General features: G+C 42.7%; 1 protein-coding gene across 6 annotated transcripts in view; it reads left to right on the top strand.

Moving 5' to 3' along the window:
• Positions 1-23241, top strand: part of Atg4c (autophagy related 4C cysteine peptidase) — a 67492-nt gene that overhangs the window by 26976 nt on the left and 17275 nt on the right. For 4 of the 6 annotated variants that reach the window (XM_048453143.3, XM_087904813.1, XM_087904812.1 and 1 more), the window contains exons 5-10: positions 2453-2783; positions 4393-4463; positions 5036-5172; positions 14943-15021; positions 15677-15753; positions 21205-21324. In XM_048453143.3, the coding sequence (XP_048309100.3) occupies positions 2453-2783; positions 4393-4463; positions 5036-5172; positions 14943-15021; positions 15677-15753; positions 21205-21324 (815 nt within the window). The remainder of the gene's footprint in view (positions 1-2452; positions 2784-4392; positions 4464-5035; positions 5173-14942; positions 15022-15676; positions 15754-21204; positions 21325-23241) is intronic. The other 2 variants (XM_048453145.3, XM_087904816.1) reach the window with 1 other exon arrangement.

Raw genomic sequence — 23241 nt, 5'->3', positions numbered from 1 at the left:
GGAGCAGCAGCATTCTTAACTGCTGATCCGTCCTCCGGTCCCTGTGCTTAGACTTTTCAACCCTCAGAAATCTCACTGATATTCTTTGCCATTGACAACTTACTTGTATTTACTTTCTAATGTCATTTTTCCTATCAGTTTTTAAAAATAATGTATACATTTGTAAGAGGGTTTTGTTTTTATCACTTTAGGCTGTTATCTCTAGACACTACTAAATACTGGATTTCTTTAAACGGTTAGACAATATCCCTGTGCTATTAACTCTTTTTTTTTTTAAATTTATTATGTATACAGTATTCGGTCTGCGTGTATGTCTGTGGGCCAGAAGAGGGCACCAGACCTCATTACAGATGGTTGTGAACCACCATGGGGTTGGCGGGAATTGAACTCAGGACCTTTGGAAGAGCAGGCAATGCTCTTAACCACTGAGCCATCTCTCCAGCCCTAACTCTTCTGTAGATGATTGAAGTCACTTAGCAAAAAAATTAATGAGTAGTGTGACAGATACATGGAATTTTTAAAAAAATTTTTAAAATGTTTATATGTTGGAGATTGAACTCAGGGTTCTGGTCATGTGCCAGAAGTGTGCCCTAAACACATCTAAGTAAGACTCAGTTCAGACCAGTTTTCTGGGGCCGATTTATTTGTGGTCCTGTGTACTCATGAGTAGGGATGGAAATGTTTGTTCCTGAACAGATCTCTGAACCTGTGACTTAATCTAGATTCAAAATGATCTGTTTCGTTAACTTACAAATAACGTTTAACGTTTGAAGATTGCTGTGTTATTAAAAACAGTAAAATAATGGTTATATTTGCTGTGTTTAGATCTTATAGCTTTCCTGGATTTATTCATTAGCTTTTAATTTACTAGAAAACTACTATTCTCTAACAGAAGCTATTCTGTAACAGATTATCATGGTGTTCTGAAGGAAGAGATCAGGGAAATATCTTAAAGAAAAGTAAAAATTTCAATCGTCTTCTCCTTTTTTTCCCTCTTCCTCTCCTTCCTCTTCCTCCTCCTCTTCCTCTCCCTTCTCCTCTTCCTCCCCCTCCTCTTATTCCTCCTCCTCCTCTTCCTCTCCTTCCTCTGCCTCCTCCTCTTCTTTAAAACAGGTAATCAAAACTAATCTCCTTTCTTAAGGTAACTACTCATAGTACTATAAACGTTAATAAGTGTTTTCTTTTTTCTTGTGCCTTTGAGAAGCCCAGTCTAGACCTGTGTCAGTGGAGTGCAGGTGTCTTTATTATTGAAAGAGTGCCCGTTTATGCCTGAGTTTAGCAGCTCGCCGTTTTCAGCCTTTCTTTTTTGTGGCTTTCCCATAATCACATGTAGTGTGTCCCCAGTTTAGAACGTTTAGACATTACAGAGTTGTTTTGAGAAATATATCATTGACGTCACCATATTCTTTTCGCTCATATGTTTATTCTTTGGTTTTATAAGCACGTCTTACTGTCTGGCTCAGTCTGGTCCAGAATGCCTTCCTGCCCTGCCCCTGCCTGGGCCTCCTGAGCACTGCTGCCGCCACCCTTCCCCATTCTTTCTCTTTTCTTCTTCCTTCCTCCTGTTTTTCCTTCTGTCTTTTTATTTTATTTTTTCTTCAGTACTGGGGATGAATTCCAGGGCTTGGAGCATGTTAGGCAAATATGAAGCTCTATCTCCATCCCACTGTTTCTGTTTTTCCTCAGAGTAGGTTCTCCCTGTGTAGGCGAGGCTGGCTTCAAATGCCCAGTTGTCCTGCCTCAGACTAGCAAGTCCTGGAGTTACCATCCTTTCCTTCCTTTCCTTTCCTTTCCTTTCCTTTCCTTTCCTTTCCTTTCCTTCCCTTCCCTTCCCTTCCCTTCCCTTCCCTTCCCTTCCCTTCCCTTCCCTTCCCTTCCCTTCCCTTCCCTTCCCTTCCCTTCCCTTCCCTTCCCTTCCCTTCCCTTCCCTTCCCTTCCCTTCCTTCCTTCCTTCCTTCCTCCCCTCCCCTCCCCTCCCCTCCCATCCCCTTCCCTCCCTTTCCTTCTTTCCTTCCTCCCTCCCTCCCTCCCTCTCTCTCTCTCCCTCCCTCTCTCTCTCTCTCTCTCTCTCTCTTTCTTTCTTTCTTTCTCCTTCTTCCTTCCTTCCTTCCTTCCTTCCTTCCTTCCCCCTTACCCCCTCTCCTTCCTCCCTCCCTCCCTTCCTTCTTCTTTTCTTTCTTTTTTGAAACAGCATCTCACTGTGTATATTAGGCTGGCCTTGAACTTGTGGAGGTCAGCTTTTCTTAGCCTCCTGAGTGCTGTGATTAAGGGTGTGCACCTTTGTGTCTGACATACTTTTTTTCCTCTTTCAAGGCAATTTTTACCAAGTGGTCATATACATACAAGTAACACTATATGCAGTGAACAGGTTATATTTACATACTTGCCTTTTTAGGAATATGTGTTGTGCATGTTGTTATATATGTGCATATGTATATTTTTGATAATATAGCTTGGACCTGGCCCGATGCACTGCATATTGAGAACTCAGACTCTGACTCGTGGACTTCCAACACCGTCAAAAAGTTTACCGCATCACTTGAAGCCTCACTTTCAGGGGAAAGGGAGCTCAGAACTCCAGCAGTTTCTCTGAAGGAAACGATCAGGAAGCATCCTGACGACCTTGCAGCGCAGAACGAGATTTGTCACAGGAAAATTGTCTCTTGGTTTGGCGACTCCCCTGTGTCTGTCTTCGGCTTACATCGACTGATAGAGTTTGGCAAGAAGTCTGGGAAAAAGGCTGGAGATTGGTACGGGCCAGCCGTGGTTGCTCACATTTTAAGGTATTGTTGTTTCTATCCCTTCTGTCTTAGAAATACCAACTTTGACAGTGAATGCAGACAGCTGAAGCCCTTAAAGACCAGCTGCATGAGAACCCTCTGCTGTCCTTTGCTAATGGGGAGTCAAGACATGGGATTACAGTTGCATTTACTACGGACGGAGTTTTCTTCTCTTGCTTATAGGTGCTGATATACAGGATCTCGTTTTAACTAGGTTCTCATTAGATTATTTGTTGCATGTTCCAAAAGCTTGGTTGCTCTTTCAGCCTGGAGGCAGGCTGTATTATTATTATTATTTTGTAGTGTAACTGTTTATTGATGGCTAGTGAGATGTCTAGAACTAAAATTATTGTTTCAATATTTCCACACACATTTCAGGTTCATATGAGTGGTAAGCAGTGAAGCCGACATTTATGAGAGCACATGTAATAGGTCCCCAGGCTCTATGTGTTCTTCCTTCTGTGGCAAATGGCAAATATCTGGGGCTTTGCAGGCCCTGCAGCTTCTGCTTTCCATTCTTCTTTCTCTTTCTATACTTGAAATAGTCAAAACCGTCCTTAGCTTACAGTCTAAAAATCCAGTCTACAGGTTGAGTTTGGCCATCATTATCTGGTGTTTCTTCGTGAGTATACAGGAGCCTACATGGTGGATCATTTAAGATTATGCAGAAGTAAGGATATAGCCAAATAAATATTTTACTTGCCACATCTGTGTGAGTCCTCTTTGCGGACGCTGGGGTTTCGTCACAGCACCTGCCATTGAGAACACTCTTGCCCACAAGGGCTTCCCAGTTCACAGTTTTGCTTACAGAATTCCGACACTTTAAATTAGGAGATTCATTTGCTCAGGTCAAATGTATTTTTTCTTCTTCCTTCCCTGCCCTGTGGTACTGGGTGTGAAACTCAGAACCTCAGGACACTGTGTAAGCGCTCTAACTCTGAACTACATCCCAGCCCCTCATGCTGAGTTCTGATTGGTGTGAGGAAGCCAAGCTGTTGTTTAAAGAAAGAAGAAGAAAAAACCGTGAACAGTTGTAGTTGGGGACCAGCGCAATATGCGTTCTTTGTACTGGATATCTGACTGTGAAGCAAGCCTTGAGTACATGTGACTCCCTGCTTAGAAAGCCTTGGGTAGGGCTGGAGAGATGGCTCAGCGGTTAAGAGCATTGCCTGCTCTTCCAAAGGTCCTGAGTTCAATTCCCAGCAACCACATGGTAGCTCAAGCAACCATCTATGAGATCTGGTGCCCTCTTCTGGCCTGCAGGCATCCAAGCAATCAGAATACTGTATACATGATAAATAAATAAATATATAAAAAGAAAGCCTTGGGTAGCCAGGGAGCTGATGAAGAAAGCCTTGGGTAGCCAGGGAGCTGATGAAGGAGGAAGTCTGTGTATGGCTGGGAGATAAGTTTCATAGCACAGGTTTTGTAACTTCATTTAGAGTGTCCAGGTAATTTAGTGTGATGTTTGCCTTGGAAAACGCAGCCGATTTCTGGCTCCATTCAGATGATAACTTACTTGGACAGCAGACATACAGATCACATAGGAGAGGCAGGGAAGCCATGGCTTGTTTCTTGGTTAGAGTTTTAAGGCTGTTTATCGTTTTCCTAGAAAAGCTGTGGAAGAAGCCAGACAGCCTGATCTACAAGGACTGACTGTTTATGTTGCGCAGGACTGTACAGGTATGCAGTGTGTGTGGTTCTAGCTGTGCGTTATGTTGGCTCACACCCTTCATGTATGCGTTGCTCATCTCCTCCTAGTTTATATTGTATGATTTTTTGTTTGTTTGTTTTCGAGACAGGGTTTCTCTGTCGCTTTGGGACCTGTTCTGGTCCTAGCTCTTGTAGACCAGGCTGGCCTCGAACTCACAGAGATCCGCCTGCCTCTGCCTCCCGAGTGCTGGGATTAAAGGCATGTGCCACCACTGCCTGGCTCAAAGCGCCTTCTTGCTTAGCCACCCCACTGTCCTGTATTTGGCACCTAATCAAGTCAAACACTTTCTGACTTACCTTATGCTTTTCCTTTTTATTGTTAGTCTTCCTGACAGAGCATATGCTCAGGGAGATCAATACTTATGTTTTGTTACTGTTGAGTTTCTAGGGACCATGTACTTGGCATTTGGAGCTTGTTGGTCCTTTGGTAGTGATACCAGAAACCAGATGACCAGCCAGTGGAGGAGGGGGCCAGCGTAAGAGTGTTGATACAGCTGCTTTTATAATGCGTGATACATACATGTTCATTATGTTTCTCCCAGTTTACAATTCTGACGTAATTGATAAACAGACGGACTCTGTGACCTCTGGGGACGCCAGGGACAAGGCTGTTATTATCCTAGTTCCTGTTAGACTTGGTGGAGAAAGAACCAACACTGACTATCTGGAGTTTGTGAAGGTAAGAAATGCTTTTGTTTTCAAGATGGTAGTATTACTTAACATAAAAACACAGAGGAGTCTCCATCTCTCCTCCACGAGTAAGTCATGATGATCCTACACTTATACATTGTGAAGTTTGGCTCCAGGGGTTGTAAATTTCAGCCTTAGGACAGCACACTAGTCTGAAGAACAGCATCCTTCTGTGACATAGTACCCTGTGAGTCTTGGTGCGGTGTGCAAGTGAGGTTTGTAATGTGGCTGCGACTCCAGCATCCTTTTCTTATTCAAAGATATTTGCTTAGTTATTCATGAAGCTAACATGTCCAATTAACTATTAAAACAAACTTTTAAAATGACCACTGTATTTCATAATTTGTTATTGTGGTACCATGATGCCAGTGAGGAATTGCTTAAATAGACAGAAGTAACTTCCCTTTCTTATTAACCAGTTAGAAGTCTGTTTGATTCCACAGCACATAGTTATGTTTCTTGAACCAAAAGAAACTGTATGGTTAGATGCATTGTCCTGTTTTAGGCACTAAGACATTTAGTTTTGAAGTAACTCGGTATTTAGTAGCTAGTTAAGTCTGTAGCTTTAACAATACTTTCAGTTTTAGTAAAGTGACCTTCTTTCTTGCTGTGATGAAATACTTGGCAGAATGAACTTTGGGGAGGTGAAATTTGTTTTGACTCACAGTGCAGAGGTGTTCAGTCCTTAGCCCGCAGGGGACTTGTAGCCCAGGATAGCTATGAATGCTAATCTTCACAAAACTGTGGGATTACTTAAGACATTATATGATTTTTCTTTGTGTGTGTGTGTGCCTTTTCTTTTGGCGTTGGTAACTATATTGCATGGTCTATAAGTGTGAACTTCGGTGGTGACAGTGCTGTGTTGCAGTGTACTGCAGAACAGATATGTATATGTTTTTCTACTTGTATGCATATGTGTTTTCCAGTGTGTTATCTTCCAAGTGCAGAGAGTCCAATTATAGCAGCAGACCTTACATATGCTCATGGTGGCTTGAAGGGTGACACACAGCAATCACCCATAACGCTTTAACAACCATCGCAGATGGTAGGCGTTTAATGCTATTTTTGATAGAATAGTATTCTTACTTGATTATTAAAATTGCATCCACACCTCAGCTGTGTTTCCTGTATTGACTACTGTGCATTACAATTGGCTCCCCATTGCACTACATCAGCAGCTGGGATCCAGAAGGACCCAACCTTGCTTTCCACTTTCCTATCAGTTAATTTTCATGGGGAAAGTAAATATAGTCCCTTATGCATTACTGTGTTTTAATCCTAGCATGGGTCTTATGCAGGGTCTCAAAGGAAAGCAGAACTGGCCTAGGAGATGACTTAGCTGGTAAAGTCCCACGAGGATCTGGATTTGAGTCCCATTTGCCCACAGCAGGTGGACATGGTAGCATGTTCCTGAATCCCAGTGCTGGGGATGTGGAGGCAGGAGGATAAGGTCTCTAGGGCTTGCTGGCCAGCCGGGCCAGCCAGTGAGTAGAAGGTCTAACTAGAGACCCTGTCTCAAGATATAGGGTGGAGAGCAACCGAGGAAGATACTATCATTCGTTGGCTTCCACATGCATGCGCACACACACATGCACACACACTCACACACTCATGTGCTTCTGGAGTGAGAGAGGAGAAGAGAAGCCCCAGAGAAGAAAAATTATGACTGGTGGAAGATGGTTCAATGCAAAATGGCCAGATGGCTAGTTTTCTGCCTAGCTTGTAAGGAATTGGTGTAAGTTTCCAAAGACTGTAATTTAAGAAGTCATTATATGTAATACATGCTGTCAGAGCCGATGTGTATTGGCATTGTGTCGGAAGGACAAAATAGTGGAGCTGAACAAAAGACTGGTCTCAACAAAATTGTTTCTGAAAGTTACGATTTGGACAGATCCTATTGTAAAAGCTAGTTATGTGGCAGCATATTTAATAGCAAAAAATCAAAACCATTTACTGGTGGCGAGTTTATTAAGTGAGGCATGTAGAGTGTGGCAGGTATAACATTATATGCTTTGAGAAAAGGGGCATTTCTAAAGTCAGTTTGTCTCGCCTGACTATAACCACGTAAAGTGGAGAAATTGGTAAAATCCACTGAAAGAAGGTTGGAGAGTAGAGCCCCTAATTTTAAGTTTCCTATATTGATACTAGGCAACAGCTCAGCTGCAGGTGCAGCCTAGCATGCCACTTTTAGTGGTGTTGGTGATGAATTAAAGCCACTGAAGACATGGCTTCTTTAGCACCATTAAAAGGCACAACTAAATCAAGAGGTTTCTATAAAGCAGTAAAAAACAAAGCCGTTTCTTTGTCATTGTATTTATGGCCTTTACCAAAGGTACTCATAATGGTCGGTAGAAGACAGGGGTTTGTACAATTCACAGAAGATGTCGCCACTGCCCAGAATTTGTGCTGAATGAAGTATCACACAATACATCAAGAAAATGTGTGTGCACACCATTAAGATTGAATAACGTCATGAAAATCTTCGTTAGGACTGAATTTCACTAAGGACCAAGGAGTTTGATCCTCACCAGTCGCACGAATCCTGTAAAAATGTGGATGTTAACTGTGGCTACATCAGTAACCTTTTTGGAAGTAAGAGGCTGAGTCAAGGCCAGACATTGAGAAGATTTTATGGTTTACAACATGTATCAACTCCTTTCTGATATCAAAAACAAAATTTGTATCGAAATTTGACACTGAAAACTGGCTTACAGATATAGCATTCTTCTTCTTCTTCTTCTTTTTTTTTAGTGGATTTAACCACTCCTTTAAATCATTAAACATGTGTCTTCAAGGTTAAAACCAGTTTATCAATACAGTGTTTCACATGATCTCATTTTAAGTGCAACTAAAATTATAGTAGTTTACTGGGCAGTGGTGGCGCACGCCTTTAATCCCAGCACTCAGGAGGCAGAGGCAGGCGGATCTCTGTGAGTTCGAGGCCAGCCTGGTCTACAAAGCAAGTTCTAGGAAGCCCATGTTGGAAGAAGGCCGCTTAGCCCTGAAATAATCACACAATAACTGTATTATTTAAATCACTACTTGGCCCATTAGCTCTTGCTTCTTATTGACTAACTCTTACATATTAATTTAACCCATTTCTATTAATCTGTGTATCGCCACATGGCTGTGGCTTACCAGCTAAAGTTCCAGTGTCTGTCTTCTGTGGCTCCATGGCTTCTCTCTGACTCCACCTTCTTTCTCCCTGCATTCAACTTAGTTTTCCCTGCTTACCTCTATTCCCTGCTCAGGCCCAAGACAGTTTCTTATTTAACCAATGGTATTCACAGCATATAGAGGTCAATCCCACATCAAGCCCAAGCCACAGAGAAACCTTGTCTTGAAAAAATAGAAAACAACAACCATAAAAAAGTGGGGTAGTTCAAATTCAGGCTCTTTAAACACTGTCACACTTCTCAATACACCAGCTAAACCACAATCCGGGAGAGACCGAGCAGTATGTGATATAAGAACTTGAAAACACATCTCAAGAACTTTGGGAAGATAATGTTCGTGTTTCCAATTTTAGTTGCCATAAATACGTTACCTGCCTATTTCCTGATGAGACAACTGGCGCTGCACCCTGGCATTCACCTTAAAGAGGTCGATGCCTTTCGACTAGACCGCCAGAGGTCTCTGTCTTCCCGAGACAAACATCGCCGGCTTCCCCTCACACCTTATCCTTGCCGTCGCTTTTTGCATCACGCACATTTGGGAGCAGCTGGAGTCAGGCTGGGCCCGAAACCCCCAGCGAACCGCAGAGAAGCGCCATTTCCTCCATCCACCAGCTACTGACACATTAGTTTCGCAAACACAGCGCCAAGGACCCTGCTAGTTTTATGTTGCCACCTTTTCTTTCTATATATAATGTCTTTTAGAAAATCCATGAAGCTGTACTGCTTTGGTATGTTCATTTTCTTGACCTATGGCTGCACACTTAGCAGCTGCTCTTTGAGACCGTCCGAGCGGAGCGGTACACCGTCGGGGTTATAGCACGAAAGCTCATGTGCACCTGTGGGCAGGCGGTGTGAAAGTCACACGCAGACCTTCTTTTGCTCACCAGCTATTGTTAGTGTTTGTGTAGTGAATGTATGAGCCGTGACCGTTCTTCACCTGTGTGGTCCTGGGAAGTCAACAGGTTGGGTGCCCCTGGTTGGGAGGTTAAGACAAGGAAGGCATGGTGTTGAGATTGCTGCTGGCCCATTGTGGTAGGGGCATGAGGAGGCTTGTTTGCATCTTGGAGGATCAGGGAATAGACTGTTCAAAATGGAAATGAGGCCAGGCTGTAACCCTCAGCGGCCTGTGGCTAGGTTCCCCACTTCTAGCAGCCACTCCCCCCCACAAGCTTCCCTTGCTTTCCCTAACAAACTGGCTGAGAACCAAGCGTTTAAATATTTGGGCCTGTGAGGACATTTCACATTCAAATGATACCGGCTCCTTGAGCCAAAACCTTTTCTTGGTGGAAGAAGTTGCCAGGGCCTTCCAGGTGTGTTTCACCTGGCAGAGGGCTCTGCCGTTGGTAGTGCTGATGGCACACAGCACTACCCGGTGCCCTGGAGTCTGAGCGAGGGAAGCATCAGTAGCTGAGCTCTTTCTTCCTGTGATCTCTTCTGTACCCGGCATGCGGGAGGTCCGTGATCAGGATTTGTTAACTCAATTGTGTTGTCCTCTCCAGTGTAATCCATCTCCTGTGCCCTCACAGCAGGCAGGCACTTTGTCTTTGTAAACTGGAAAAGGCCCAGGGAAATCAAGTGGTATGTTCAAGTTCAGATATTGAACTGGAGAGAAGACCATCATTTTGTTGCTGTAAAATCCCCCAACAAAGAGTTTCGAACCATAACGTTTCCTTGAATATCTGCTAGTTGGGTTTACATTGTAGTCCCCTTTTGAGGGTTGAAACATTATGATAAAAATACCTGAAGTGGTTGTGTGAGGATTGTATGACGGGTGTTATACTCGGCCAGAGGAGGGAGCTTGTAAAGGTCTCTCCACCTGAAAGTGAAGGGTTAGTGTGTCTGAAAGCCCCCCGAGAAAGGCCGTTCCTGGACCCCCCTCCTTCTCTCTCCGTCTTCTCCACTCCTCTTTTTGTGTATGTGGTTAGCGGTTCTACCTCTCCCCAAAACCAAAGTAGAGTCTAGTCTAACGTGCAACATATAGTTACGTGTTTTCCATATATTATTCGAGGTCTTCCCACAGTGTCTTAGACGTAGCACTGTCCCAGAGTCTTCGCACATTCCCAAGAAAGACGTTTGCTGTGTGCTTTATCACCCCTCACCACAAGAAACTCGCTCAGGTTTATTTCTGTAAGGAGATAAATGAGACGCAAAGTTCTTTCCTCCACGAGACACATTAGGACTTTGCTTTTCAGTGGATTAGCTTCAGTTTTATTGATTACTTTGTGCGTACAACTTGGTAAATCCTCACACTACCAAACGCGGAGAAGCACTCTGAGGAGCTGAGAGGTGTTTAAAGTTTCGTTTCTCACACGTGGTGGCGTTTCAGCCCCCTGGCCTAGGTGTGTATTGTGGGGTCTAGTCTGAGGCAGAGGAAGTACAGATGCTTGAGCTGAGTCTTCTTTCCGTGGCCGCACTCTTGGGGTATATATAGGTCTCTTTCTTTTCTCAGCTGGGGGAGACTTAGGACTTTCACTTCCTCATTTGCCCACAGGACATACACATTTCATTCCGCTGACTGGGTTGCCTTGTGAAGCTGAGCTTTTATTTAAAGAGAAAGGAACAGAAACCTTACTGTTAAGAAACCCTATTACTGTTAAATGCTTGTTTTTCATAGGGTAAGCATTATCTGTATTTGTTAGTTGGTTCAAGGCAGCTAAGGTTAGCAGAGAGTTTAATGCTTATTTTATTTGTTCTTTATCAGTTGCTGCTTTTATTAATAAACCACCTCTGATATTTCTGCAAGATTGTAATTATTTAAGGCTTTCTTTTTTAAAGATTTAATTATTTCTATTTTTATCCATATGAATATTTTGCTGGTGTGTATGTATGTGCACTGTATGTGTGTGTGGTGCCCAAGGAGGGTGGCAGAACCCATGGAATTGGAGGTAGAGTTGTGAGCCACCACATGGGTGCTGGAAACTGAACCTGGATTCTATGCAAGAGCAGCAAATGCCCTTAACCGCTGAGCCCTCTCTCCAGCCCCACGAGCTTGTTCTTCCGAGGCTGGTTTAGTCTGTGTTGTGCTCCTGGAGTGAAACATTTGAGATTGGATGATTTATAAAGAACAGAGATTCATTCTCTTATATTCTGGATACCTCATTCAGGGTCAGGGGACTGGCTGCTGCTGAAGGGTCTCCTGCAGAAAAGCCGGACAGAGGTATCCCTTCCCCCAGGTCCATTTTAGAGGACTATTAATCCATTCAGAAGGGTAGAGCCATGAGGATCCAAATGTTCCCCAAAGAGAGCCATGAGGATCCAAATGTTCCCCAAAGATCTCACCTTTTACCATTGTTTTGCTGTGGGTTAAGTTTCTAGCATGTGGATTTTAGAGGAAATGAACACATTCAAATTGCAATAAAGGGGTTATTTATAAGACAAAGAACTTAGAACAATTCAGATATTCCTGAGGGTTTATGAGCATAGACCACAACCATTAGGTATCAAAGTGATATATGTATTTTCCAATACGAAAAATTGTTCCTGAAAAAGTGAGCACCAAAAGTAACATGGGGCTGGGAAGATGGCTCAGTAGTTAAGAACACTTACTGTTCTTGCAGGGGACCCAGGTTCAGTTCCCAGCACCCACATTAGGTGCTCACACTCTCTGTAACTTCAGCCCCATGGGATCCATTGCCCTCTGGCTTTTGGAGGTACCTACATCCATATAGTATCTATAAACTTACATACATACACACACACACACACACACACACACACACACACACACACACACACACAGATTTTTTAAAAAATCCCAAAGAAGGAAAAGGTAGTAAGTATATACAGTGTTTAGCCACATATAAAATTGTGCTAGTAAATTTGTATATGTAATATTGTCAGATGTCAAGAAGATATTCTCCCAAATTTTAATAATAATGAGCTCTAAACTAGATGTGGTGGCACACACCTGTAATCCCAGCCTGTGGGAGGTTAGTTCAGGGTCATTCTCAGCTACTTAGTAAGCTGAGGCTGTCCTGCACAGTATGAGACACTGTCTCAAAAATGAAAAAAAAATTAGAAATGATCTTTGGGTATTCTATTTGTGTGTGTGTGTGTGTGTGTGTGTGTGTGTTTGTGTGTGTGTGTGTACATTATTCAGTTGGGGCTCCCAGCCCATAGAATGGTACTGTCCGTATTCAGGATTGTCTTCCCACGCCAGTTAAGCCTCTCTGGAGATGGCCTCACAGATATGCCCAGAACTCTGTCTCCGAGGTGATTTAAGTGCTGTCAAGTTGACAGTTGTCTTAGGATTGTTGTAGCAGTGATGGAACAGCTTGACCAAGAGCAGCCTGGGGAGGAAAGGGTTTATTCGGCTTATAAACAAAACTACAGACAAATCCCAACCAGGAGAGCAGTTGCCGTTCCAGCAGGTGCTCCTTATTCTACAATCTCAATGGTCTGGTGAAACTTACACAAGTTATTGTTGGTACAATATACACTTTAATTTTTTTCCCACTGGTCCTCAGGGTTTATTTTCTTTATAAGATACATTCTGCACTAAAAGCATTATCATCAATGCTTTGAATATCAGGACTCACGTATAGATACAGGGGCCTATGAATCTGCAATTTCTTTGTGGAATCTAATCCACTCTGTGTATACATACAGTCTGAAGTGTTTGAGATTGTGAGAGATGATTATGTCTACCTACCACATACCGTGACTGTTGGCAGCAGAGTGTACTCCTCACATCTTCCTAGGACCCGTTAGGCAGGTTCCCAACTTACAGACAAGAGTGTATAGAAATGAGAAATGCCACCAAAGAGCCTACACTCAGAACACAAGGGAATTGTGTCAGGACATAGGCACCTCCAACCCCTTAGCCTCCTTGGTTCTCTGCTTTTATTTATTTATTTATTTTTTGACCTTCATGAGGACAGACTGCCCAGGGAGCCTTTCCTTCCCCAGACCTTTGTATTAGCCCCACCACACACATGATCGACGGGAGCAGCTCTGTCTTGTTCTTTGCAGCGTTGACCCGTGTCTGCTCGCTGACCAGTGTCCACAGTTTATCCAGAGTGACAGTTGGGCAGCAGTGCTTGCTCCTCTTTCAGTGGTAACGCCTCATCCCAGCTCTCCCAAAGTCCCCTGGATGGTGCTTGTGGAAGCTGGCCCTGTGGGGACACATGCCTTCAGCATGGCCCTGGCCTCCTGGCTGCTTGCTGTGCTTCCCAATGAGGCAGTGGCTGAGTGGCCTCTGAGTTTCCGGGTCTTCCTCACTCTAAATGGCATGGCATGACCCCAAGCCGAAATACCTGTCCGGCATTATAGCTTTAGCAACATTGCGTACTTTCTTGGGGACATGTGCAGTAGACACCGGCAGACCAAAGAAACCATTCCATCTGAAGTGCGGTTGGTGAAGGGTTGAGATTACGTGGGTTCCTTACAGAAGCATGTGAGTTGGGTAGCTTAGTCATTGCAGATCCTTACCCTAGCATGCACGGTGAGTTACAAATCTGTGTCACTGGAGTCTACCTTTAGCCAGCTCCTGTGCACTCAGAGCTAGGACGTGGGTCCTGAGGGGACAGGAAGGAAAAACGGCTGGAATCTCCAGTTAGAGTCTGCTGACCTTCCCTCTGCCTTCTGCTAGGGAGTGGGAAGAGGAGTTTGTGGGGGTGGCATATGAGTGATCGCAGCTGGTCCACAAGGCTGTGTCACGCTCGGAGGAAAGAGCCTCACAACTATAGACCATAAAAACCATGTTTATATAAACATATTTACCCTCATGGTTGACTGGTGGGAAACTGCGGGTCACTCCCTGCCGCTGCTTCAATTCTATTAGCTCAGAGAAGATCAAAATCTGAGATCCAAATTATGGTTTTTTGTTTGAGACAAAAGTTTTTCACTGTAGCCCAGGCTAGCTTTGAACTGGCAATCCTGCCAGTATTACTAGAATTGTGTACATCGGCCACTGCACTCACCTCCAGGTGTGGTTTCCAATGAATGAGGAACAGCTTTCGCATTGTAATAAACAGTCATGAGCTGTACACTGTTAACATGGGGGCCTTCTGAGTTCTTCTTCTTTTTAATTCTCTAGATCACAGGTTCTCAACCTTCCTAATGCTGAGACCCTTTAATAAAGTTCCACATGTGGTGACCCCAACCATAAAAGTTGTTTTCGTTACTACTTCATAGCTGTAATTTTGCTACTGCTATGAACCGTAATGTAAATATCTGATATGCAGGATGGTCTTGGATGAAGGTGAAAGAGTCGTTTGATTCTCAAGGGGTCTCATCCCACAAGTTGAGAACCACAGGTCTAGATCTAAGAGAATGCTCTCATTAAGAGAAGAACTAGTAGCTCACTTTGGCAGGACATCTTTGCTTTGTGATGTTATTTATTTTCTCTGTGGCACATTGTAGCCTGTCTGTACTGTTGAGCAACATGCTGTAAATTAATACTGAGTGGTTTAAAAGAAAGGGGAGCCAGTTTTGGAAGATAAGTATTCCAGGACACAGAGTGAATGTAAAAAAGTAGTAACTGTTGGTGAGAAGTTGGGGTGTGTCTAACATGGGCAGTACAGACTGCTTCCTACCGTCAGCGCTTCTCACCTGACCTAAATCTCTTCATTTCCTCTGACAGGGTGTTTTAAGCCTTGAATATTGCGTAGGTATTATTGGCGGCAAACCTAAACAGTCGTATTACTTTGCTGGATTTCAAGGTTAGTGACGAAGCATGACGTTTCTTTATTGTTTTCTTTTAAGAGTGGAAAGCTAATACGAGATCGTTTGGAAACAAGATGGTTAACAGAGCCCAGTGGGGACCTCCTATGGCTGTCAGCCCTTCCTCAGCTGCTGCCTTGTTGTTTGGTCCACGACGTAATTGGATTCCTTAAGATGTGTGGTTAATTTCTGGTACTGCATAAACAAAGCATAACTTATTGGTCTCCCCGAATTCCAGAAGACGCCGCTGCCGCGTTCTGGCGGTTGCTATTTACATATTTACTTTTTGCTGTTTCTTTAGTGGTGCTCGGTGGTGATGAAATGACAAGCAATATATTCTTGCTGTCAGAACAAAGACGGCAATGCATTTTTCATATGCAAACTGTAGAATATAATTGTGTGTTTGTGAAAGTAATTTTATCACCCAAAATTAAATGACAGTCTCATCACTTTATAAAATTCTGCTTATACAAGCATATTTGATTATGCAAAGTTAATCTATGCTGCGCAGCCCCGTGTTTCTGCCAGCGAGTGGCAGGCTGGCAGGCTGTTACACCTTGACTTTTTTCTGCTGCTCTACATAGAAATTGGATTGTAAGCAGTGTCATAATAAGGTGTTTTTTGAATTACTTGTCTTCTGTTTTGTCCTTGTAGATGACAGTTTGATTTACATGGATCCTCATTACTGCCAGCCTTTTGTAGATGTCAGCATAAAGGATTTCCCTCTCGAGGTACTGTACATGGAAAGTCGGTATTGTTTCCTTCCCGTGTGAAGCGGGCTGATCTTTAGGGGCGTGCGAGGTGGCCGAGCTTGTCTAGTATCACCGTCACATTGCTGGCTTATAAAACCCGTCAGCTTCGGTCCAAAGCTCAGTGCTTGGCAGCTGAATTTTAATTTGTGGTTTGCCGTTTTCACTTATGTCCGTCTCCAACCTGTTAGATGCCTTGATTGTACTGAAATGAATGCCGAGTCTCTGAGTAGTTTTTGTAGCCAGACAACTAAGCAGTGAATTCATAGGGTCTGTCCTGGAGGGAGACAGAAGGACGGTTCCCCAAAGGAAAGCCGACTGGTTCCGTGAGCCTCCATCCTGCTTGATTTTCAGGGGCTCGTCTGGATTCCTAGCCATCGCTGAAGCCCATTTTCATGGATTCTGCTTTTCCTATAGGTGATCAGTTTGTCATCCAGTATTTTAAGTCAGAAAAGTCTGAGTTCCTAAGTGAGACAGATAACTATTGTATCATTTTACTTCGCTTGTCTTAATTGATGCTTTACGGGTTAGAATGGTTTGATCACGGATGGCAAGGGCACGGATAGTAAAGGAAGGGTCGGTGGGAAGTGTGTTAAAGGCGTTTTAGAAATGCCTTTTGAGCTAATATTAATATTAATGCTTAACAGTTTTCAAAGAGGTGTAGCTATGAAAACAAACTGCAGGATTAAAGTGTGGATTAGAAAAATGTATTGTCAAGCAACCGAGCCTCTTTTGTAAGTTAATGCCTCAGCTGTGTTCCTCCCTTCACAGAAAGTTATGTGTGAGCCGCAGGGGGTCTGCTGGGCAGCTGAGCTTAAGATGGCTGGGGCCTCACCATTGCTAGGCAAGAGCTCTACCACTGACCTAAATCTCCAACCTAAAATTTCACTTTCTGCTTTTGTCATATCTATTGAAGATTTGAAACACCTCGCATCCTCAAGCATCCTTGCTTTGATGGCTGTAGACGCTCCTGAACTTCGAGCAGACAGTGGACAGTGTGCATGTCTACAGCTGCAGAGACTGTATTCTACTGTGTCATAGGCCAAAGCAGCGTCTTTATTAGCCAATGGTGATAAAACCTATTCAAAGCATGCAGAGGGGAATCCCTTCATAAAGCCTCTTTTATACTTTGTTAGAATCACTTTTGCAGACTCTTTTTTTATGGATGAGGAAATTAAAATCGCAAACCTTTTCATCTAGCTCCGTGTAAATAATTGTAGCCATGAGATATTAAAGGCTACATTACATTAAAGATTTACATTACATGAGTGATGTAAATCTAACAAGATTGTGAAATTTTAAATAGAATATCTGTACCTTAAGATTAAAGAAGATATTTAAATATATCCTTTGCTATTATTCTTACATGTTGATTTCTTACATTTTTAGAGTTGAACTTTTGACAGTTTGAAACTAAACTTCTTTCTTTCTGAACTATCATTATTGAGTTGAGGTTTCTAGATGAAAGTCTGTAGGCCTCTCTTGAACTTTTCCATGTATCTCTAAATGCTTTTGTTATGTCTTTATATTAATTTTCATCTTCGTAATATCTCACAAATATGTTAGGATATATTGTGTGTTAGCATGTGTGATTGAGCAGAATTCTATACTGGGGGAAGAGAATCTTCCTCGTCTTGGGTCATCTTCGTTAAGGTTTTTATTTGTCTTTTGAGTCAAGGTTGGTAGCCCTGGCTGGCCCAGAACTTGCTCTGTACATCAGATTAAGCTTAGACTCATGGAGATCCGCTTGCCTCTGCCCCCTGTCAGGGACTGGATTAAAGGGGTGCATCACCACACCTAACTGAGGGCAGCTTTTAATGTGTAAAGCGCCACGGTGTGATTTTCGGGGAGACAGTGGGGTTCAGAGGAACAGTTTAGCAACCTTAGAGGAAAGGTTGTGAAAAGTCAGTGAGAAACTAGAAGAGAATGAGAGGAACACGGGGGCCTTAGAAGTGAGTACAGGTTTTCAACGTCAGTTACCTGGATAAGACAGAATTTTAGTTGTTGGAATGGAAGGAATATGATGTGTGTGTGTGTATTCATGTATTTACACATATGTGCGTATGCATATTTTACAAATGTAATTTTATGTGCCCATGTGTATCTGCGTACACACGTGAAATGTATATCCAATGTTTCTCCTGGTCCTCTCAGCTCAGAGTTACCTGAAGGAGTCACGTTGAGGGCGTTGCCTCTCTCTGTTGGCTTGCCAGCATGGCTGTGAGGCATTTTCTTGATTGCTGATTGTTGTAGGAGGGCCCCGCCCACTGTGTGGTACCATCCCTAGGCAGGGGTCCTGGGCAGCGTAGGAAAGTTAGCAGTGGAAGCTGGGGAATGAGCTGTAAGCAGCATTCCTCTGTGGTTTCTGCTTTAAGTTCCTGCCTTGAGCTCATGCCCTGGCTTCCATCATGTGTGGACTGTGACCTGTGAGCTGAAACCAACGCCTTTCCAAGCTACTTTTGGTCCTGCTGACGTCAGGCAACAGAAAGCAAACCAGGACAGTAGTACATATGTATTATTAGTGAATTGAAGTTTCTTAATTTAGACACTGTGAATCCTTATTTCATATACTTCCAGAATTATAGACCACAGTATATATTTCTTAAAAATACTATTCTGTTTATTAAAATGCTGTTTTTATTTTATTTTTTATTATTTTTGAGATGGGGGGGTCTCACTATATAACTGTGGCTGGTCTAAAACTCACTTTGTAGACCAGGCTGGCCTTGAACTCAGAGATCCACTGTCTGCCAAAGGTTGGGATTAGAGGCATGTGCCACCACCCCTGGCAAATACTACGTTCTTTAAGGTCAGACAAATCCTATTCCTGGGCATATGAGTCTGTTCCAACCCCAGATTTCAGACCTTGGAAGGATCATGCAGTGGTAACTGTTTCAGCCACCAGCAATAAGCTAAGAAAGACAGTGGACAGATGGACAAGGTCATAGTGGACAGATGGACAGGGGCGTGGGTGAACCTGCCAGGGAAGGGCTTTCTTTATGACTCGCGCGGACTGTAGCTAGTAGAAAGTTCTCTGACTCCCGAGGAAACTTCATCTCAAGGTCCAGAATCGCGTAGGCAAGTCTGAAAACAGCTGTCCTGGTATTGTTTCCATACTTAGGTAATAAAATGCATTATGCCAAATAATTACCATTCTTAATGCATATATAAAGAGTATGAACCCACAGTGTCTCCCTTAAGAAATGAATTACATAATTAAACATCTAATCACGTCTTGCATTTAATAGGTGCCTAATAATTATTTGTTCAGGCAATGAATAAATGATGCATTAAAAAATGAAATAAATAGGAGTTGGCCCTTTTTTCCCCAGAAATATATTTCATTGTCACAGAAGAAACTATCCATAGCTATTATTCCCTAAAATGTGTATATGAGGTAGAGACTGCTATTGCCAGACACTAGAATTTTAATATTAAATCATACATGCATAGCTTAAAGAATTACCATAAAAGGAACATGGCCTAGCAATACCACTTCAGAAAATATTTAAAAGGTGAATTTACTTTGCAGTAAGTAGAAAAAATTCAGAATTTAAGTTGGTGTTTTGACTTCAGAACCTGGGGAGAACAAAGCAGCCTGACCTCAGTTAGGGACGGCGGCGCTAGCGTGCCTTACCTGGGCCCTGCTCCCCAAGCAGCAGCAGCAGCAGCAGCAGCAGCAGCAGCAGCAGCAGTGACAGCGGCTCCCCTGCTGGGTGAAATCAGAGCTCTGTATCTGTGCTCTGTGGGTAACTGGAAAGTTCTTTGTAGATATCAAGAGAGCCGCAAGTTACAGTTTAGCATTTGTGGTTCTTATCTGTGGTGACTGAGGTGGAACAGACACACTGCCACAGTTGCTGGTGCTGGAAACGCGTTAGTCACTGCTTTGTACAGAGGAGAGCGCATTCGTGGGTGAGCTAGACGGGTGTCATGGCACCTTGCACAGTCTTTCTGACTCTCTTCCTATCATGTAGGAAAACCTGAAGAATCAGTTCTTGTTACTGATTTTCAATGTTTGGACAAATAATTAACTTTAGACATTGTATGTAAACGATCTTCTCATAAATATGACCTAGAGCTAGCTGTGCCTTGCACCCCGCCCACTCCTCCATATCACAGCTAACAGTCTACCTAGCCTTCCTGTCTCTTTAAAATAAAATAGTTGTAACTATATTAGTGAAAGTCCAATGCAACAGTGCTTGTGTTGGCTAGTACCTGAGGGATCTGGTGTAGGTAGTTTAGACTCCACTAATTGAAAAGAGTGTTAGCTAAGCATTTTGTGTAAGTCAAGGGTTGGTGTATGTTTACTGACGTGTTGGATTTGAATCGAACACACAGTTGGCCTGCTCAGAATGTACATTTTTTTAGAGCCCCTTATGAGTGAATTTCACCCACCTTTTATCATGTTCTATTTGGGGATGAACAAGAATATAAAACAGTAGAAAAGAAAATTGGAAGTCTATTCAATTATTTGCCAATAATTTCACACTCAGGAGGCAGAGGCAGGAGGGTTCCTTTGAGTTGGAGGCCAGCTTGGTCTACATAGGCCAGCCAGAGTTACACAGTGAAAGCCTGTCTCAAAAACCAAACAACAGGAACAACAAAAATCAGACAAAACCTCTGAAGTTGACTATGTCAGTGTAGGACATTTGCTACACGAGTCTGTGTGTTAGATTATAAGAATAATAAATGAGTTTTGAGCCTTAGAAAGAACTTTCATTTATCCATGTATACAAGCAAGATTAAAAAGGAACTTCATTCATCCATGGCCACATGAATGGTATTTGTTTCATTTTAATTCGAAGTAAATTTTTTACATCTTAAAAAGACTTATATTAGATATTTGAGTGTGTGCATCATGTGTGCAGTGCCCATGGAGGCCAGAAGGGGGCACTGGATCCCTGTAACTGGAGTTAACTGTAACTGGAGTTACAGGCAGTTGTAAGCCATCTTGTAGGTGCTGGTTCCTCTGCAGCAGTAGCTAGTGTTTGTAACAGCTACCAAGCCATCTCTCCAGCCCCTGCAGCTAGGAATTTTAATTCACTCCCTGTTTATGGATATTTGGTTCATTTTTAGCTTTGGCTATGTGGATAAAACTGCTATGAATATTTATTTATAAACAGTAAATAGCTCAGTCTCATAAAGATGCTGGCTGACAGGGTTCTAGACTAGACTACGCACGCCAACTCTGGTGACTTGTGTTTCTTCTTTTCTTCAAGTGTCAGAAATGTATCCACGCTTGATTAACAGCATAGGTCACATAGGGTGAAGGTTTGGTTAAATATGCACAATCCTGGCTCTTGTGTTTTATATCCTAAGAGAAAGGGATGTAAGCTGCTCCTTAGAAAATATATATATAGTTTTCAGAAAAAGTATTTACTTCAGTCCATCAAGTAAGGATAAATTAATCCCAAACCGTTCTAAAAATTACAGACATTCCACTGCCCTTCTCCCAAGAAGATGTCATTTCGGAAGATGGATCCTAGTTGCACCATAGGATTTTATTGTCGAAACGTCCAGGACTTTGAACGAGCATCTGAAGAAATCACCAAGGTACCGTATTAAAAGCACGGCGTTTAATGCTTGTAAATTGCCTGATTTATATTCTATAACAATAAATGTGTAAACTGCTTTATGTTTGTAAAATCCTCCTTGAATGTTGCTAACTTTGGGGAGCCAGCGTTTGAGACAAGGTTTCAGCGGCTAGTTGAAAGTGTTGTCCACTAGGTGGCAATGTTGAAACAAAAATCTTGCCAGCTCTGGCCCTGGGCAAGCAATTAGGTTACATCCTATTTGAAGAGGGTTTTAAAGGGCACTCCCTTAGGGGTAGAAGAAAAAATTAATGAAGTATTTGATCAAGTCAAATTTCATTTCTCTTTAGTCCAAGTGCTTCTTTTATTTATTTATTTTTAAAGAGAAATGATATTTTTGCGTTTCCTAGAACTGCTTTATCAAACAAAGTGTGTTGGTACCTTTTCATAACTGCATCTTGTCTGGTCTGTCTACTCAGTGGCTCTTTGAAGTAGTTACGTAACTGCTTTTTGCATTTAAATTGGTGCCTGTGTTAGGTGCGTGAGTACTCCTGAAACACAGACCCAGCTTTAGTGCCCCCCGTATTTGGTACTTTGGGAAAGAGAGAAGATTAGCTGCCCAAGAGACCAGAGTAGCCGGACGGGTGTCTTTATCAGCAGCCACATAACCCGTCCTTTCGTGGTAAGTCAGGGCAGCACTGGGCTCACCGCGAGGCGCTCAGAAAGGGTGCCCGGATGGACTAGGGGTTTTAGTACTGTTTAACGTCCAGTTGAATTCATTCCTTCAGTATGTATTTTACTTCATAGCATTAAGTACAAAGTACTTAAAGCATTAAGTACAAATGAGAATTTTAGTTTACTCGACCTGCCAAGAAGAACGGGAAATTGAAGAGGAATGTGAGAGAGAAACGAGCGAGGAGCTAGTGAGATCCGGAGACCTTCCTCCGTCCTGCCCTCCGTCCTGCCCACAGTCCTCACCTCCTCGCTCTCCCTGGCAACAGGAGGCTGGGGAACAGAGCAGAACGTGGGGTTCCCATGGCCTCCTCCCTGAACGTCAGGATTCACAGTGTATATTCTGGTTTGATAGTCCTTTGTCTTTATAAAATACTATGCGTGTGCTAAAATATATAAATCTAGGCGATCCAGTAATTGATGTTGATGAGTAGTTCCTACACCAAGGTGTATTTCTCTGTTTTCATTACTTTACTTCCTGTTTGGGTCAGAATAAGTGTGTTTGGGAAAGGAGCACGGTCTACTCCTGTAGTAAAACGAAGCATTTGCAGAGGAGTTGCGTTTTGACTTTTCTGATTAAAAATAGTAATTATGATTTCCTTTACCAGAAAAGTGATTAGAAGTATTGCTGATGTATCGGAGAGTGTGCAGTGCTAAGGCAAAGGGGGACCGTGCTGCCGTGTTTTCTCGTTGTACCGAGAGTTTTTAAGACCCAGTTCACTGCTTTCTTAAGAGAATGCTTTCCAGTAGTGACCAAACCTCACTTTGTCAGTTAGTTGGGTAGTTCTAAGTTAAGCACACACATCCCCAAACCAGAATTTGGCATTTTTAGTCAATGTAATTATTTTCCATATTTCTTTTCTATTTCTTTTAGGGTTTATTTTCTGTTTTCTCACTTTGAAAATTAAGCTAGGCAGTCTAGAATGTCATGTTTAATTTGTCATGTTCTGTGGGCGAATAGTCTCCTTATGCTGTGGTGATTGAAAAATGTTAATAAAAATTGTTAAGCTAATTATTGGATGGAGTTCATTTTGTCAGGTACGTATGCAGCTACTGTATACAAAGCATAATGGTACCAAGATGGAATTCCTGCTTTGAATGAGACATAAAGCTTCTAGCCTCAAGTAACATTTATGCTCAAGAAGGGGGACTGCGACAAGCAGACATATATTACACTGCATATGATAAGTGTCCATACGAAACTAGA

Source organism: Myodes glareolus, chromosome 3 (genome assembly GCF_982192425.1).
Source record: "Myodes glareolus chromosome 3, mMyoGla1.1, whole genome shotgun sequence".
Taxonomy (NCBI): Eukaryota; Metazoa; Chordata; class Mammalia; order Rodentia; family Cricetidae; genus Myodes; species Myodes glareolus.
The sequence above is the reverse complement of the archived record's forward strand: the minus strand, read 5'-3'. Positions and strand labels throughout refer to the sequence as shown.